At 40.3% G+C, this 14,887-nt stretch overlaps 1 protein-coding gene across 5 annotated transcripts in view; it reads left to right on the forward strand.

Moving 5' to 3' along the window:
• The window catches only part of fbxo28 (F-box protein 28), a 112,061-nt gene extending 97,523 nt beyond the window's left edge, over positions 1-14,538 (forward strand). For 3 of the 5 annotated variants that reach the window (XM_061836837.1, XM_061836838.1, XM_061836839.1), the window contains one exon: positions 13,803-14,538. In XM_061836837.1, coding sequence (XP_061692821.1) covers positions 13,803-14,308 — 506 coding nt within the window. In that variant the 3' untranslated portion in view covers positions 14,309-14,538. Of the gene's footprint in view, positions 1-2,941; positions 3,306-13,802 lie in introns of those variants that run through there. The other 2 variants (XM_061836841.1, XM_061836840.1) reach the window with 2 other exon arrangements.
• Positions 14,539-14,887: the final 349 nt, after the last annotated feature.

Here is a 14,887-nt window from a genome sequence, read left to right on the forward strand (position 1 = left end):
TCTCTAAAGCTCATCTACATCATCAAGCTCACGGTGCCCTGGGAGAGGGGGCACTTGAAGAGAGGCGTATGAGCGGAAGCGACTGAGGTATGTCGGACTTGCAGCTGAAGTGCAAGGCTGGTGAGCAGAGGTACGCCTGGTGGAAGTTGGCTGCAGAGGGTTTATAGCCTCCTCAGCATCCAGGTTACTCAGAGAGATGGGAGCCAGAGGGAAGACCCATCGGCAGGCAATCATAGATCTCTCCAAGGTGGTGGAAAAAGCCAGCCAGTGACTGTGGATAAAGAGGAAAGACCCCAATTGGAGCTTCAGGAGAATTGATGGCACCAAGGGGGTGAACCTGGGAACCAAAAATTGCATGAATAAAGGAATATTAATAACATCTACTCCTACATAATACACTGAATGTTCGACTGCCAGAGAAAAATTCCTTGCGTGTTTTTACACATTTGGCCGATAAAGCTGATTCTGATGTTGTGGGGCTGTTTTGCTGCAGCAGGAAATTGAAATCTTCATAAAACAGACAGCATCGTGGTTAAAGAACATTACCTGTATATGTTCAGGCATCATCTCAAGACATATCATCATAAGCTAAAACCTGCCCGCTAACGAGTTTTCCAAATGGACAATGACCCTTAGCATACTGCCGATATGGTTAAAAAGTAGCTTGACAGACACTCACATTTGACAAGCACAATCACGCCCGCGCGCCATTGCACTCGCATATCTGCACAGTCGAACACGAAAAATCGCGCATAAAATTTGTTACGAGTAAAAAAAAAAAAAATAGATATTGAAGGATGTCTCCTATTTTGTGTAGTCTTCACATTAATTTACGTGTTTATTTCATAAACGTTAGTAACAAAACAAGCCTGATCCTAAACAATCAGTATTCACCCGGAAACAGGAAATGCAAGTTAACTGTACGGAGCGATGCCAAAAGCGCATGTTCCGAGCTGCTTCACAGACTGTGAGCGGATTTATGTCGAGTCATCAACATAATAAGCCATATCAAAGGGAATTCAGTTACACCAGGGGTGCTCAATATGTCGATCGCGAGGCAGTTTTTGTTTATCGTGTGACAGCGTGCCCAATAAAAAAAAAAATTTCGCTTGATTCATGACTGCCCAATACGTCGACCGTACGCACATCAAGGCGCATTCACACAAGCCGGCCTCCTATTTATGGCAGTCGCAGCAATAAATTATGATTTTGGTATTAGCTACCAACTACATACTTGGGTATAACAACTCAGTAAGTCATTTTAAGGTCTTGAGATTCCATCCTTAATTACACCCGTCACTTTATATCTGCGGGCCACACCCATACATTTTTCAAATGTGAGTGACTGGCTTGAGGATAACAAGAGTTAAAGTCTTGGAAATGCCATCACGAAGCCCTGATCTGAATCCCATCGAATATTTGTGGCAGATCTCAAAAAGTTTGTGCTAGCAAAGCAACCAACAAACCTGAATATTACACCAGTGTTAGGAGGAATGTGGCAAGATTCCAGCAGAGTACTGTCAGTAGCTTGTTGAGGGTTACCCAAAATGTTTGACCCAAGTCAGGCAGTTCAAAGGAAAAGTTATTTCTCAGGTAATGTATGTAACCTCAAAGAATATAATATAAAATTCTCTTACAAATTCTCTCCCTCATTATGGCATTTAACAAAATTCAATAATTTTGGTGACCCCAACCGACCTGAAACAGCGGTTTAGTCTGATTTGACTTCAAACAGTGAGGCAAAAAATCTTCTTCTTTTTCCTTTCGGCTTGTGTAATTAGGGGTCACCACAGCATGCATTCTTTTTCCATCTAAGCCTATCTCGTCCATATTCCTCTCTTAACACCTCTGTCCTCATGTCTTCCCTCACAACATCCATCAACGTTTTCTTTGGTCTTCCTCTTGCTCTTTTGGATGGCAGCTCCATCCTCAGCACCCTTCTACCAATATACTCACTCTCTCGCCTCTGGACATGTCCAAACCATCGAAATCTGCTCTCTCGAACCTTGTCTCCAAAACATCCAACTTTGGCTGTACCTCTAATTATCTTATTTCTAATCCTATCCAAACTGTTCACACCAAGCGAGAACCTGAGCATCTTATTTTCTGCTACCTCAAAGTTCTGCTTCCTGTGTTTTTTTCAGGGCCACCGTCTCTAATCTGTACATCATGGCTGGCCTGACCACTGTTTTATAAACTTTGCCCTTCATCCTTGCAGAGACTCTTCTGTCACATAACACACCAGAGACCACTGCCAGCTGGTCCAACCTGCTTGGATCCGTTTCTTCACTTTCTTACCACACTCACCATTGCTCTGGATTGTTGACCCCAAGTATTTCAATTCGTCCAACCTCGCTATCTCTTCTCCCTGTAGCCTCACAGTTCCCCCTCCAACCCTCTCATTCACACACATATATTCTGTTTTACTTCGGTAAATCTTCATTCCTCTCCTTTCCAGTGGATGCCTCCATCTTTCTAATTGTGCCTCCACCTGCTCCCTGCTTTCACTGCAAATCACAATATCTGTGAACATCATGGTCCAAGGGGATTCCAATCTAACCTCATCGATCAGCTGATCCCTGATCCAGTCCCACCTCCAACTTAAATTCTTCTGTCCCATCTACGGTACACCTCACCACTGTTCTGCTGCCCTCATACATGTCCTGTACTATTCTAACAGCGAGGCAAAAAAATGAAACGTGTATTTTTGGCAGTGTATGTAAACTTCTGGCCGCAAGTGTATCCATTTATTCACATACAGTTGATATAAAGCCTACACTCCCTTGTTTATAAAAAAAAATACACTAAGATAATTTTTTTTAAAACTATTTCAACCTTTAACTTCTATTATGTACAGCTGGCTTAAGTAGGAAAAAAAATTAGAAGTAAAAATAAACTGATACGGTTTATCCATGCATCCATTTTCTTACACTTATCCAAGGTCATGTGGCGGGGGCAGCAGCATTAGCAGGGAAGCCCAGACTTCACTCCTCGCAGGAGAGTCCAGACATCTAGTACTTCAGCGTGTTTTTGGGTCATCCCCGGATCTTCCTCCCAGTGGGATGTGACTGGAACATTGAACTAGGGAGGTGTTCAGTGAGCTTCGTAACCTGATGCCAAGCCACCTCCTAATTTTATGGCTGCAACATGATATTTCAATAACTTTTTTAAACAAGTTAGTGGTCATGTTCCATGCACAGGAGCAGCTCTGACTCTGAGCCTCCCCTTGATGACCAAGCTTGTCACGCTTTCTTTAAGAGCGAGCCGGTACACCTGCAGAGGAAACTGTTTTTTGCCACCTTTATCAGGAGTCTTGTTCTTACGTTCAAATTACAGACCGGGAAATCCAGACCTTAACTTTTCTGCTCCGCTCTTTCACCAGGGATTCTTAAGCTTTGGGTCCAGCTGGGGAGTCCTCACATTGGAGACACTGTTGCAAGGCCTCAACGTAAAATTAACGTAACGTAAAAATAAATAAATGTATTTTTCCCTTTTGTTTTATTACAATCAACCTTGTGGTGCATGGAGTTCCAACATCTGAAAATGTTGTTGTGACTTGTCCACAGTACACTTTATTACACTGGTTACACTGCCGAAGACAAATTCCTTGTGTGTTGTTATGTACCTGGCCATTAAAGCTGATTCTGGTTCTGGTTACCCTCCTAGCATGCATGGCAGCGCTTGTTTTACCTTGTCTGTAAACTACCATATGATGGCGCTGATGAAGCAAGCAGTGAGCAACAATTGCATTTCACATCTGTAACCAGAAGAAGCTTGCATTGCCCCACACACTGTGTGTGTAGGCATGTCATTACTGACGATGTACACACACACACACAGTGTTACAACGAAACGAAAATGATCATAAAGAGGAGGTCCTTAGTGCCACAAATCATGCAGGGAGTATGTAAATAGTATTTAAAGTGCATGGTTTGTCAATTATTTCTCAAGTCATTTATTTGTGTTGTTATTTACTAGTTATGCTTTTCCCTTTCCTGTGGTGTAATAATTTTAGTTTCGATGTGACACCATGAGTGTGTGCAACATTGTTAGTAATGCCAACACAGGCACTGTGTGAGGCAATTAAGATTTCTCTGGTTACAGCTGTGAAATGCAATAATTCCTCACTGCCTCGTGAGCACCATCATATGGGATCACACACGGTTTGCTGTCTGATTTTGCAGCAAATTTAAGAACTTCAAGTGGATCTTATAGTTGCACAAATATAGCAGATGTGATTTTTCCGTTTATAGGAGGGATTCCGTCTTTTTAAAGTGCATGGATATAAAAAAAAAAAAAAACAATTCCAGACCAATGCAGCTGCGCACTTGTCACACATTCTCAGTGGACGTGAAAACTGATCGCAGTGAACCACAACTTGACACTTTTTTTTGTTGTTGTTGTTCAACACGGAAGCACACGGGCTCCTGCTAGTTTACCTGACTCTTTCCCCTCCGGCTCTTAGAGGGGTACACTCATAATTACAAACACCGTCCACCACCAGGTGCTTTATTAACAACACAGTCTGGGCAACGTAGAGCAAAGAGAGTTATACATTATTTGCTTATGTTTACTCTCGATAATAATGGTAAAAGTTAAAAAAAAAAATAAGTGTTGTTCCTTTAATGAATTTCGGGGTATGTGAATAATAGAAGAAATAGTGGTGAAACTGGATGAGATTTTCTCTTGTTTGAGTAAAAATAAAGGTCTGGTCTGAAGCTAAAGTAGAAAGTACAGGATGAGATCGAATATATGTTAAAATTCCACCTTGGCACGGCCTGATCGAGGATGAAAGCACAGACAATACAGTGCACAAAAAGCTAATTCTGTATTTTAAATATAGGAGGCAACATAATATTAACCTTAAACTGTTTGGGACCATCATTGATCTTTCACCATGTATTGCTTAAGATATTCTGCCCTCAATAATTCAGTTTTACACCAAGAAAAACCGACAGGGATATCATTGTGGATTAAGAACTTTCTGCAATACTAGACACATTTGACCTCTCTCAACATTATTAAGAGTCCAACTCACACTCAGGGTCACATCTTAGACCTGGTCATCTCTAAGGATGTTGAAATTCTATCGTGGCTATTTCTCAAAATTTTTGTGTATTTTTTGAATTACAGATTCTTCCAAAAATTCAGACATTCTCTATCTCTATGAGGAAAATGTACATAAATCTCCTGCCACTAAGTTTTTGGAGACTGTGGCTGTGCCACAGACTGTGAATGCTGAGACAGTTGAACTTTTGGACAATTTAACCTCGAAAATCACATATGCCATGTATGCTGTCACTCCTGTTAAAACTAAGACCATCCTGAGGCAACCGAGAACACCGTGGAGGAGCACAATGATGGTCAAGAGATCTAAATTCAGATCTCATTGTGGGTTGAAAAAAAATAATTAAAACAAAATTGGAACCGACCTTTCAAATTAAGTTATAGCTGGCTTGGTTTGGTTTGCAATGTATTTTTTTTTTTTTTATATTTTCATTGCAGGTTTGCAAAAACACAAAATTGTTCTTAAAAATATTCTTATGAGAATGTAAATGCTGTAATCTGAATCTTTAATGAGCTCTGTAGCTTCAATGGATGACACTGACCTGACCACAGTGCATACGTCTGATGTTGCTTACACTGGTCAAAGGGGGCGGTCATGGGCTTAGTGTGTTTGCTCAGACACGAAGTGAGAGTTCAGAAGCAATTACTTGTAAAAATGTCTTAACTCATTAGAGCGACAGCCAAAGTTGGTTGTTTTGGAGACAAGGTTCGAGGGAGCAGACTTCAATGGTTTGGACATGTCCAGAGGCAAAGAGTTAGGTTTGTAGAACGGTGCTGAGGATGGAGCTGCCAGCCAAAGGTGTCGGCGGAAGACCAAATAGAAAGTTGATAGATGTTGTGAGGGAAGACATGAGGGCAGTTGGTGTGAGAGAGAAAGATGCAGGACATGTGTAAGGAAGGGAACCCCCCATCCCTACCCGGGAATAACGAGGAAACACTGTATTGTGTTCTATGACTATAGAGCTCGTGCACGTGACGTCACCGTTTTCACAGCCCCATGTTGCCGGTCAGACAAACCTGCTTGGCAGTTTCGGAGTCGTTGAACCGGAGCAGATTATTTATAATGCCCAAGACCTGTTGCGCTGTTGGTTGTCATATTAGACGAGACAGTTCTTCAAAGATAACATTCTATAGAATACTAGCTGAAAAGACGAGAAAAATTCTATGGATTGCCGGTCAAACAAAGCTGCTCGTCAGTACGGGAGTCGTTGAACCAGAGCAGATTTTTCACAATGCCCGAAACCTGTTGTGCTGTTAATCGTCACAATAGATGAGACAGTTCTTCAAATAGATCATTTGATGGAATACCAGCTAAAAAGACAAGAAAAGATCAATGGATTTCGCCAATTAAACGGGATGGATGGTGCCCAACGAAATACATACGCCGGTATAGCGATCATTTCATTTCAGGTCGGAATTATTCTTCTCAATCTCAAATTATCAAGTATTTATAATGCTAAATTGTCTCATTTGAGAACAATCTGTATTAAAAAAAAAATTAATAAACCGTCTGTCACAGAGAGATGTACGGAGGAGACGACTCCCTGTCCTAAATTTTTTTTTAACAGTCATCGTTAATGAATGCGAGTTTGTGTAAAACCAAGGGTCGTTTTTTTTTTTAAATATTGGTATTTGTATTGAGAAAATCTGAGAGGGTCCATCACCGTCGGATTTATTCTTGATTGAGAACAGATCCAGCAACAAAGTACAGTGAAGAAAATAAGTATTTGAACACCCTGCTATATTGCAAGTTCTCCCACTTGGAAATCATTGAGAGATCTGAAATGTTCATCGTTGGTGCTTGTCCACTGTGAGAGAGATAATCTAAAAAGAAAAATCCAGAAATCACAATGTATGATTTTTTTTAACAATTTATTTGTGTGATACAGTTGCAAATAAGTATTTGAACACCTGAGAAAACCAATGTTAATATTTGGTACAGTAGCCTTTCTTTGCAATTACAGAGGTTAAGCATTTCCTGCAGTTGTTCACCAGGTTTGCACCAACTGCAGGAGGGATTTTGGCCCACTCCTCCACACAGATCTTCTCTAGATCAGACAGCTTTCCGAGCTGTCGCTGATAAACACATTTTAAACTCCCTCCAAAGATTTTCTATCGGGTATAGGTCTGGAGACTGGCTAGGCTACGCCAGAACCTTGATAGGCTTCTTACGGAGCCACTCCTTGGTTTTCCTGGCTGTGTGCTTCGGTTCATCGTCATGTTGAAAGACCCAGCCATGACCCATCTTCAATGCTCTGACTGAGGGAAAGAGGTTGTTTCCCAAAATCTCACAATACATGGCCGCGGTCATCCTCTCCTTAATACAGTGCAGTCGTCCTGTCCCACGTGCAGTAAAACACCCCCAAAGCATGATGCGAGCACCATGCTTCACAGTAGGTATGGTTTTCTTGGAATGGAACTCATCATTCGTCTTTCTTCAAACACGGTAAGTCGAATTATGACCAAAAAGTTCCATTTTGGTCTCATCTGACCACAAAACTTTCTCCCATGACTCCTCTGTATCATCCAAATGGTCATTGGCAAACTTAAGACGGGCCTTGACGTGTGCTGTTTTAAGCAGGGGAACCTTCCGTGCCATGCATGATTTCAAACTATGACGTCACCTTGGAAACAGTGGTCCCAGCTCTTTTCAGGTCATTGACGAAATCCTGTTGTGTAGTCTTGGGCTGATTCCTCACCTTTCTAAGGATCATTGAGACCCCACAAGGTGAGGTGGGTTAGGGTTAGGGTTCTATGCAATTGAGATTGACCGTCATGTTTAGCTTCTTCCATTTTCTAATGATTGCTCCCATCAGTGGACCTTTTTTCACTATGTGGCTTGGCAATTTCTCCGTAGCCCTTTCCAGCCGTGTGGAGTTGTACAATTTTGTCTCTGGTGTCTTTGGACAGCTGTTTGGTCTTGGCCATGTTACAAGTTTGACTCTTACTGATTGTACGGGTGGACCGGTATCTTTGTGCAGCTAACGACCTCATACAGGTGCATCTGGTTCAGGATAATACATGGAGTGGAGGTGGACCTTTAAAGGTGGACTAACAGGTCTTTGAGTGTCAGAATTCGAGCTGATATTTGTTCAAATACTTACTTGCAGCTGTATCACACAAATAAATCGTTATAAACATCATACAATGTGATTTCTGTGTTTTTCTTTTTAGATTATCTCTCTCACAGTGGACATGCACCTACGATGAAAATTTCAGACCCCTCCATGATTTCTAAGTGGGAGACCGTGCAATATAGCAGGGTGTTCAAGTACTTATTTTCTTCAGTGTATTTGTATGCGTGCAGACTTTTAAGCTCATAAAAGTCTCAAAATCAGGATTCAAAAAAATTAAAACAGTGATGAAACCATCCCAGATGTTTCAGACATTGTTTTAAACCGAGTGTTACACACGAATCTACTAAAGTCAAAGCAACTGGACAAGTTTCCCCAGGTGTCAGTTTGCTTCAGTGTCCTACATTTGTCCTAGTTCGGTTCATTATGGGGAGATTGCAGACTTGATACCCGGCAAGAAGGTCGTCATTTATGCGATTCATAGAATGGGTAAGCTAAGGAACCTGGCTGTTCAGAGTGCCGTGTCCAAGTTCATGGAAAGTCGAGTCGGCATTATTGGATTAACAAACCAAAGATTCGAGAATCTAGCAGCGATCCTGAAAGAGAAGAATGAGAGAGGAGTCACAGCTTCAAAAACCATCATATTCAGACATATCCGCGAGCTGGGCAACAGGTCAAGTCACTTCTGAGCCTGAACCAACATAGGAGGGATCTCAGCTTGGCCAAAGAGAAGACCTGGACAGCATTCCACTGTCCTGTTTTTCGATGATAGTAATGTTGGCCTTGCATTCCGGAATCAAGGTCCAAGGGTTTAGCGGAAGACTGATGAAGAAAAGCACCCAACCTGCTTGAGGTCAGTCATGATTTGAGGTGCAATGTCCAATGCAGGTGTTGATAAATCCTGGTTTCGCAAGAGTCTACCAAAACATTTCAGAGATCATGACTCTGCTGAGGATCTGTATAGAGATGCAGATTTCATCTTCCAGCAGGACCTGACCCATAGAGCTCGTGCGCGTTACGTCACTGCTTGTTTCTGACGCCATATTGCCAGTCAAACAAAGCTCAGCAGTGCGGGAGTCTCTGAACCGGAGCAGATTTTTCACAATGCCCAAGACCTTGTTGTGCAATATATGAGACAGTTCTTCAAAGATATCATTCAATAGAATGGGAGCTGAAAAGATCTGACATGGTTTGGACATGTCCAGAGGCGAGAGAGTTAGTATATTGGTGGAAGGGTGCTGAGGATGGAGATGCCAGGCAAAAGAGCGAGAGGAAGACCAAAGAGAAGGTTGATGATGTGGTGAGGACATGAGGACAGTTGGGGTTTGGGAGGAAGATGCAGGAGATGGGCTAAGATGGAAAAAGATGACACGCTGTGGCGACCCCTAACAGGACAAGCTAAAAGGAAAAGAAGAAGAAGAAATGGGGTGAAAGGTGCCCAACGAAATACACGCCTATGTTGCGATCATTTCATTTCAGGTAGGAATTATTCTCTCTTATTATCTCATTATTAAGAAGTATTTATAATTTCAAGTTGACTCATTTGAGAATAGTGCGTATTTTAAAAACAAATACAAAAAATGTTTATGGAGGAGACGACTCAGTGTCCGAAATTGTTTTCCCAATCATAGTTTGGTATTTGTATTGAAAAAATCTGAGTGGGTCCATCACTATGTGGAATTTATTCCTGATTGAGAACAGATCAAGGGAGCTTGTATATTTTAATTGAGCCTGTATCTAGCCTCTGCAATGAAGCATTAGCAACGAAGTATTTATATGCATCCAGACTTTTATACGCTTTCAAACTCTTGTGTAAATCTTGACTTATTTACCAGATACATATCCATTTGTCCAAGACATTGAAGCGAATTAACATTAATAAAACATCGACTTCAGCATTAAAAACGGATACTCTATACCAAGTGTTTCTAATTTTTCCACGTACCTTCATTTATTTTGACCTTTTAAATGTTTAACAGTATAGGACAAAACTCTGGGTGTCGTCCTGTCAGACATTTTCGTTTCATCCCAACTGAATTAACTTTCAATATGTTGTTTGACCGGCAGTACAGCGGCGTAAATAAAAATCACGTGATATTATGACGAAGGGGCATTCCCTCTATACCGCCTGTAGCAAAACCTGGTTTGATGCTCATTCCATCCAGTGCTTGACTAGACAGCCAACTCGACCCCATTGAGAATCTATGAAGTATTATCATAAGGAAAATGAGGAAAACCAGACCCAAAAACAAAGAAGAAGCATCAAGGAAATCTTTGCTTCTTTAACTCCCCTGCAATGCTACAGGCTTAATGCCTCAAAGCCAAAGCCCATCCATGCAGTTATTCAAACAAAGGGATTTCGAACAAAGCACTGAATTAGCATAGCATTTTTAAAGTACAATGAATTCGCTTTGTTTCAATGTGACCTTAATTTCTTTTTCCATGAAAAACATGTAAATGATTTCTTCACAGTATTCTTTTTAATTCCTGATTTTGTGGATTTTATGATTTGGAAGCCCAAATTGTAAAAAACTGTAATGGAAATTGTTTAAATTGTGGGCCCAAAATCTTTAATCAATGAGAGTTTAACTTTTTGAATGAAATTTTGGAAATGAACTTTTCAATAAGATTTTGATTATTTAGAAAGGGTCTCTATTTTTGCAATATATATAAATTCACACACACAGGGGCAAATGTAGGTTGAGTACTTTGTGTGGGCGGAGGCCATGACTTTTTTTTAGACCTCCAAATGGAGGATGACCCAAAAATGTGCTTGTCACCCCTCAATTTTTGCAGTCAATGGGAAATATACAAGATCAAAAAATGAAAAATACAGCAAGATATTAGAAAAGCGAACAGGCTAAAAAACAGGTCATTTCCTCTCGTAGCTTGCATGCTTTTTTTTAATACAAAAAAAGATTGGCATTGCACTTTAATTATAGATTCTAAAATATGTGCTTTACTTGTATTTGTTCCAAATGAGTGCGCGTGTGATACCTATGTTGTATGTCGGCTAGGTTATTTGACAATGTATTTCGTGGTAAACACACAGTGACCTGTGTTAACTGTTGGCATGCAGGTTATCTGCATTGATTAGCAATTTGGTAACTTGCCAAATACAGTGCTTTATGAAAGTTTTCGGCCCCCTTGAACTTTTGTACCTTTCACCACATTTCAGGCTTCAAACATAAAGATATATATATATTTTTTTTTTTTTTGTCAAGAATCAACAACAAGTGAGACACAGTGTGGGCAGACCTGAAGACTGCTTTTCACAAACGCCCTCCATCCAACATCACTGAGCTCCAGCTCTTTTGCAAGTAAGAATGGGCAAGAATTTAAGTCTCTCGACGTGCAAAAGTGACATATCCCAACCGACTTGCAGGTGTAATTGCAGGGTGCAAGGTGGCGCTACAAATTATTAATGCAAGGAGGGCAAATAATATTGCACGCCCCACTTTTTAGGTTTTTATTTATTAAAAAAGTTTAAAATATCCAATAAATTTCATTCCACTTCATGATTGTGTCCCACTTGTTGTTTATTCTTGTCAGAAAATTGTAATTTGATATCTTTATGTTTGAAGCCTGAAATGTGGCGAAAGGTTGAAAAGTTCAAGGGGGCCGAATACTTTTACAAGGCACTGTACAGTAATCCCTCGTTTTTATTCGGTTATTGGGACAAAAACAGCCTGCGAAAAGTGAAAAACCATGAAATAGCATTGGATCTATTTATGTGGGTACCAGAACATTTAAAATATGTAATACAGAATTTTAGCCTGCCTTATCACCACTTGACCTGTACGATAAGCAGGCTTTTGGCGAAAAAAGAACACAAAAGAAACTCTTGTGAGTCAAAAAATAATTATCTGCCTTTAGTTCACAACACAGTTATATATATATAATATATATATATATAATATATATATATAATTGCTCAGTTTTTTTCTGCAAAATAAAATGATCTATTTGTCCTTGTGTGAGCCGCTCCTGCCACATTATAGTCAAATAGACTGCAATGCTAACTGACCCAAAGATGTGGAGACAAGGTTATCAAAAAAAATAAATATGCAATGCGCTGAATGCTCAATAAATCAACCATGATATAGCGAGGGATTACTGTATATCAATCTAGGTAGACAGACATTTCTTGGTATGTTTGCAGTTGCTTCATCTTTCCATATAGAGTGGTACTTCTACTTATGAACGTGTCGAGTAATGAAAAATTCTGAAAAATATTCTCTTGTTAAGAAGGACATTCAGGTTATGAAAGGAAAAGATAGTTGCTGGATTTGCAGCCCCCAAACTCCACTGAACGTAAACATTGTGTATCTTGGTTTGTGTTGTGCGGATAAGCTGCTCTCCCATTTGCTATTGCCGTAGCGTCTTCCTGGCATCCCATTGGCTAGGAGAGGGCGTCAATCTTTACCCATGATACACATCCTGTATCTTGGCTTGTGTGGTGTTATAGAGCTGCTCTCCCATTGACGGTCACCAAAGCATCTTCCTGGCATCCTATTGGGTAGGAAGGACGTCATTCTTTACCCATGATGCTTTGTGTTTCACTTGGACACCTGCCTGTCACCGAATCATGCAAGCACACATAGGAAACCAGCAAATGTTTTGTGAGGGTTTTTTTGTTAGTTTTTTGCAAGTTTATTCATCTTTATTAACAAAGGGCCCTATGAAACTTTAGTGGAATTAAATGGTGTGCGTGCATTAGGGTGCGCGTGCATATGTATGTATGTTTTCTGTCAACTGTCAAATTTTCGCCTCCTCCTTCAGCCCCCACAATGCCTTTTACTTGTCACTCAACCTTCCGTTCGCATAGTCGCTCAAAGCCAAAGGTAAATGAACATAATGTTTATTATTCTTTACATTATGTACTTTGAATGCTTATTTTTGGCGGGGGTGGGGAGGCTTGAAACGGATTAAGCTTTTTACATGTAAAATGCGCTTTACAACTTCTGAAACGGATTATTTTTGTATGCTTAGGTACAACTGTACAGTATATTGGTGCATTTGATTTACAACCTAACCCTGCTTTAAACTTCTCCAACTCAAATGTGTTCATTTTTCTTTGGCTTCATGGTGCGGTTTATTTTTTCATCACATTCATACTATCACTAGATTACACAGAGATGAATGCTTATTTAACAGAAGGTAATTTCTGTTGGACATTGCACTGAAATTTGTTTTAGGGTGTTTGAGTAGAAGCCAGATAGTTTTTCATACCAGTTTTTAAATTTTTTTCCTCTTGAAAATTTCAAATTTGAAGGAGTAGGAATACTAATAAAATCCAGTATATGGAGTATACTGTGGAACAAGCTCAAAAGGTATGCTTATTCATAGACCATGCTCATAATGGTGAGCAAAAAGCAACTTCTCAGCCAATTCTTTTGGGGGTCTCATCGTGGGCTGTATGAATGGGTAGTATTTCAACAATTTGACAACAATTTATTTGCCAAGTATGCCAAAAAAACAATGTCATGATAATTGTGGAAAAACTGTGCCACATGAACCTCTTAAACCACAATGCATTCTGCACTGCTCTTACGCTTTAAACACTGTTGGGACCATCATAACCCGTGGATCATGTGTAAATGGTATTATTGTGAACTACATTTAGGAATCTAAGTAGTTTTAACAAATTGTTTCTTTTAGTGGCAGGTCCATCTGGTTCTCTGACCACCATGTCCTTGCTGGCCAAAAATGGACCATCACGCTCTGAGATGACCAAAGTGCAGCAGCAAGTGAAGGTCAACGGGGCGTCTGTGACAGTTTTGCGGCGGGAGATGCAAGAAATGCGCGTCAAGCAGTTGGAACAGCAGAAGCAGCTGCAGGACCAAGAGCAGAAGCTGCTTGAACAGACACATGTTATTGGTGAACAGAATGCCCGCCTTGCCGAGCTGGAACACAAACTCCGTGAACTAATGGACAGTAATGCTATGGGGGGATCCACGTCCAGAACATCTGTCCCCTCTTCATCCAACAATGATTCTGTGTCTTCCACTGCTTCCAGTCTTCCTACATTAGGGTTGCCAAGTGATGGGGCAGAAATCTCCTCTCCAGCCGGGGAACTTGTTTGTGAGGGAGAGAAATCTCTGAAACGCAGCAGAAAAAGCTTGGACCTTTTACGAAAGTCAAAACGTTTGTGTAGCAAGAAATAAGAAACTGTGTTATTTAAATTTTGAGTTTTAGTTTTGAGATCAGATCACAGATTCCTCTTTGATTTTTCTCTGTTCTGGTTTCATGGTGGTTAGAAAATGTAGTTTTTCATTCACTTCTTAGTTCATGACTCACCTGAGCTTCGATAAGCTCTATTACATGTCTAAAACTCCAAACAATTAAATTCAAGTTCATTTATAAAGTACTGATTTTTTTTTTTTTGGGGGGGGGGGGGGGGGGGGGAATAAAATAATTTTTGAAACAATCTCTTATTTGAAGAGCATTTTGTTTGGGGCACAATGACTGAAAGTTGCCAACTATAGTTGTGTCTTACAGTGTGCAGTTACCTCACCTCTGTACATTTTTATATCAGGTGTATAAACAAGTTAATATGGTGAATTAACTCTAGTAGTATTGTTACGTAATTTCAGCATATCACAGACCTTCTCACGTTTTGTGACAGGCTGTTGCTCTTAGAATGGGAGGCTGTAAATTATTTATTTTCCAGCATAAATCATGACGAATATTGGTTTGATTCCTAAAAATACATAAATTATATGCCGTTTAAAGGAAGACTCTCC

The sequence above is a fragment of the Syngnathoides biaculeatus genome, chromosome 12, assembly GCF_019802595.1.
Source record: "Syngnathoides biaculeatus isolate LvHL_M chromosome 12, ASM1980259v1, whole genome shotgun sequence".
Classification (NCBI taxonomy): Eukaryota; Metazoa; Chordata; class Actinopteri; order Syngnathiformes; family Syngnathidae; genus Syngnathoides; species Syngnathoides biaculeatus.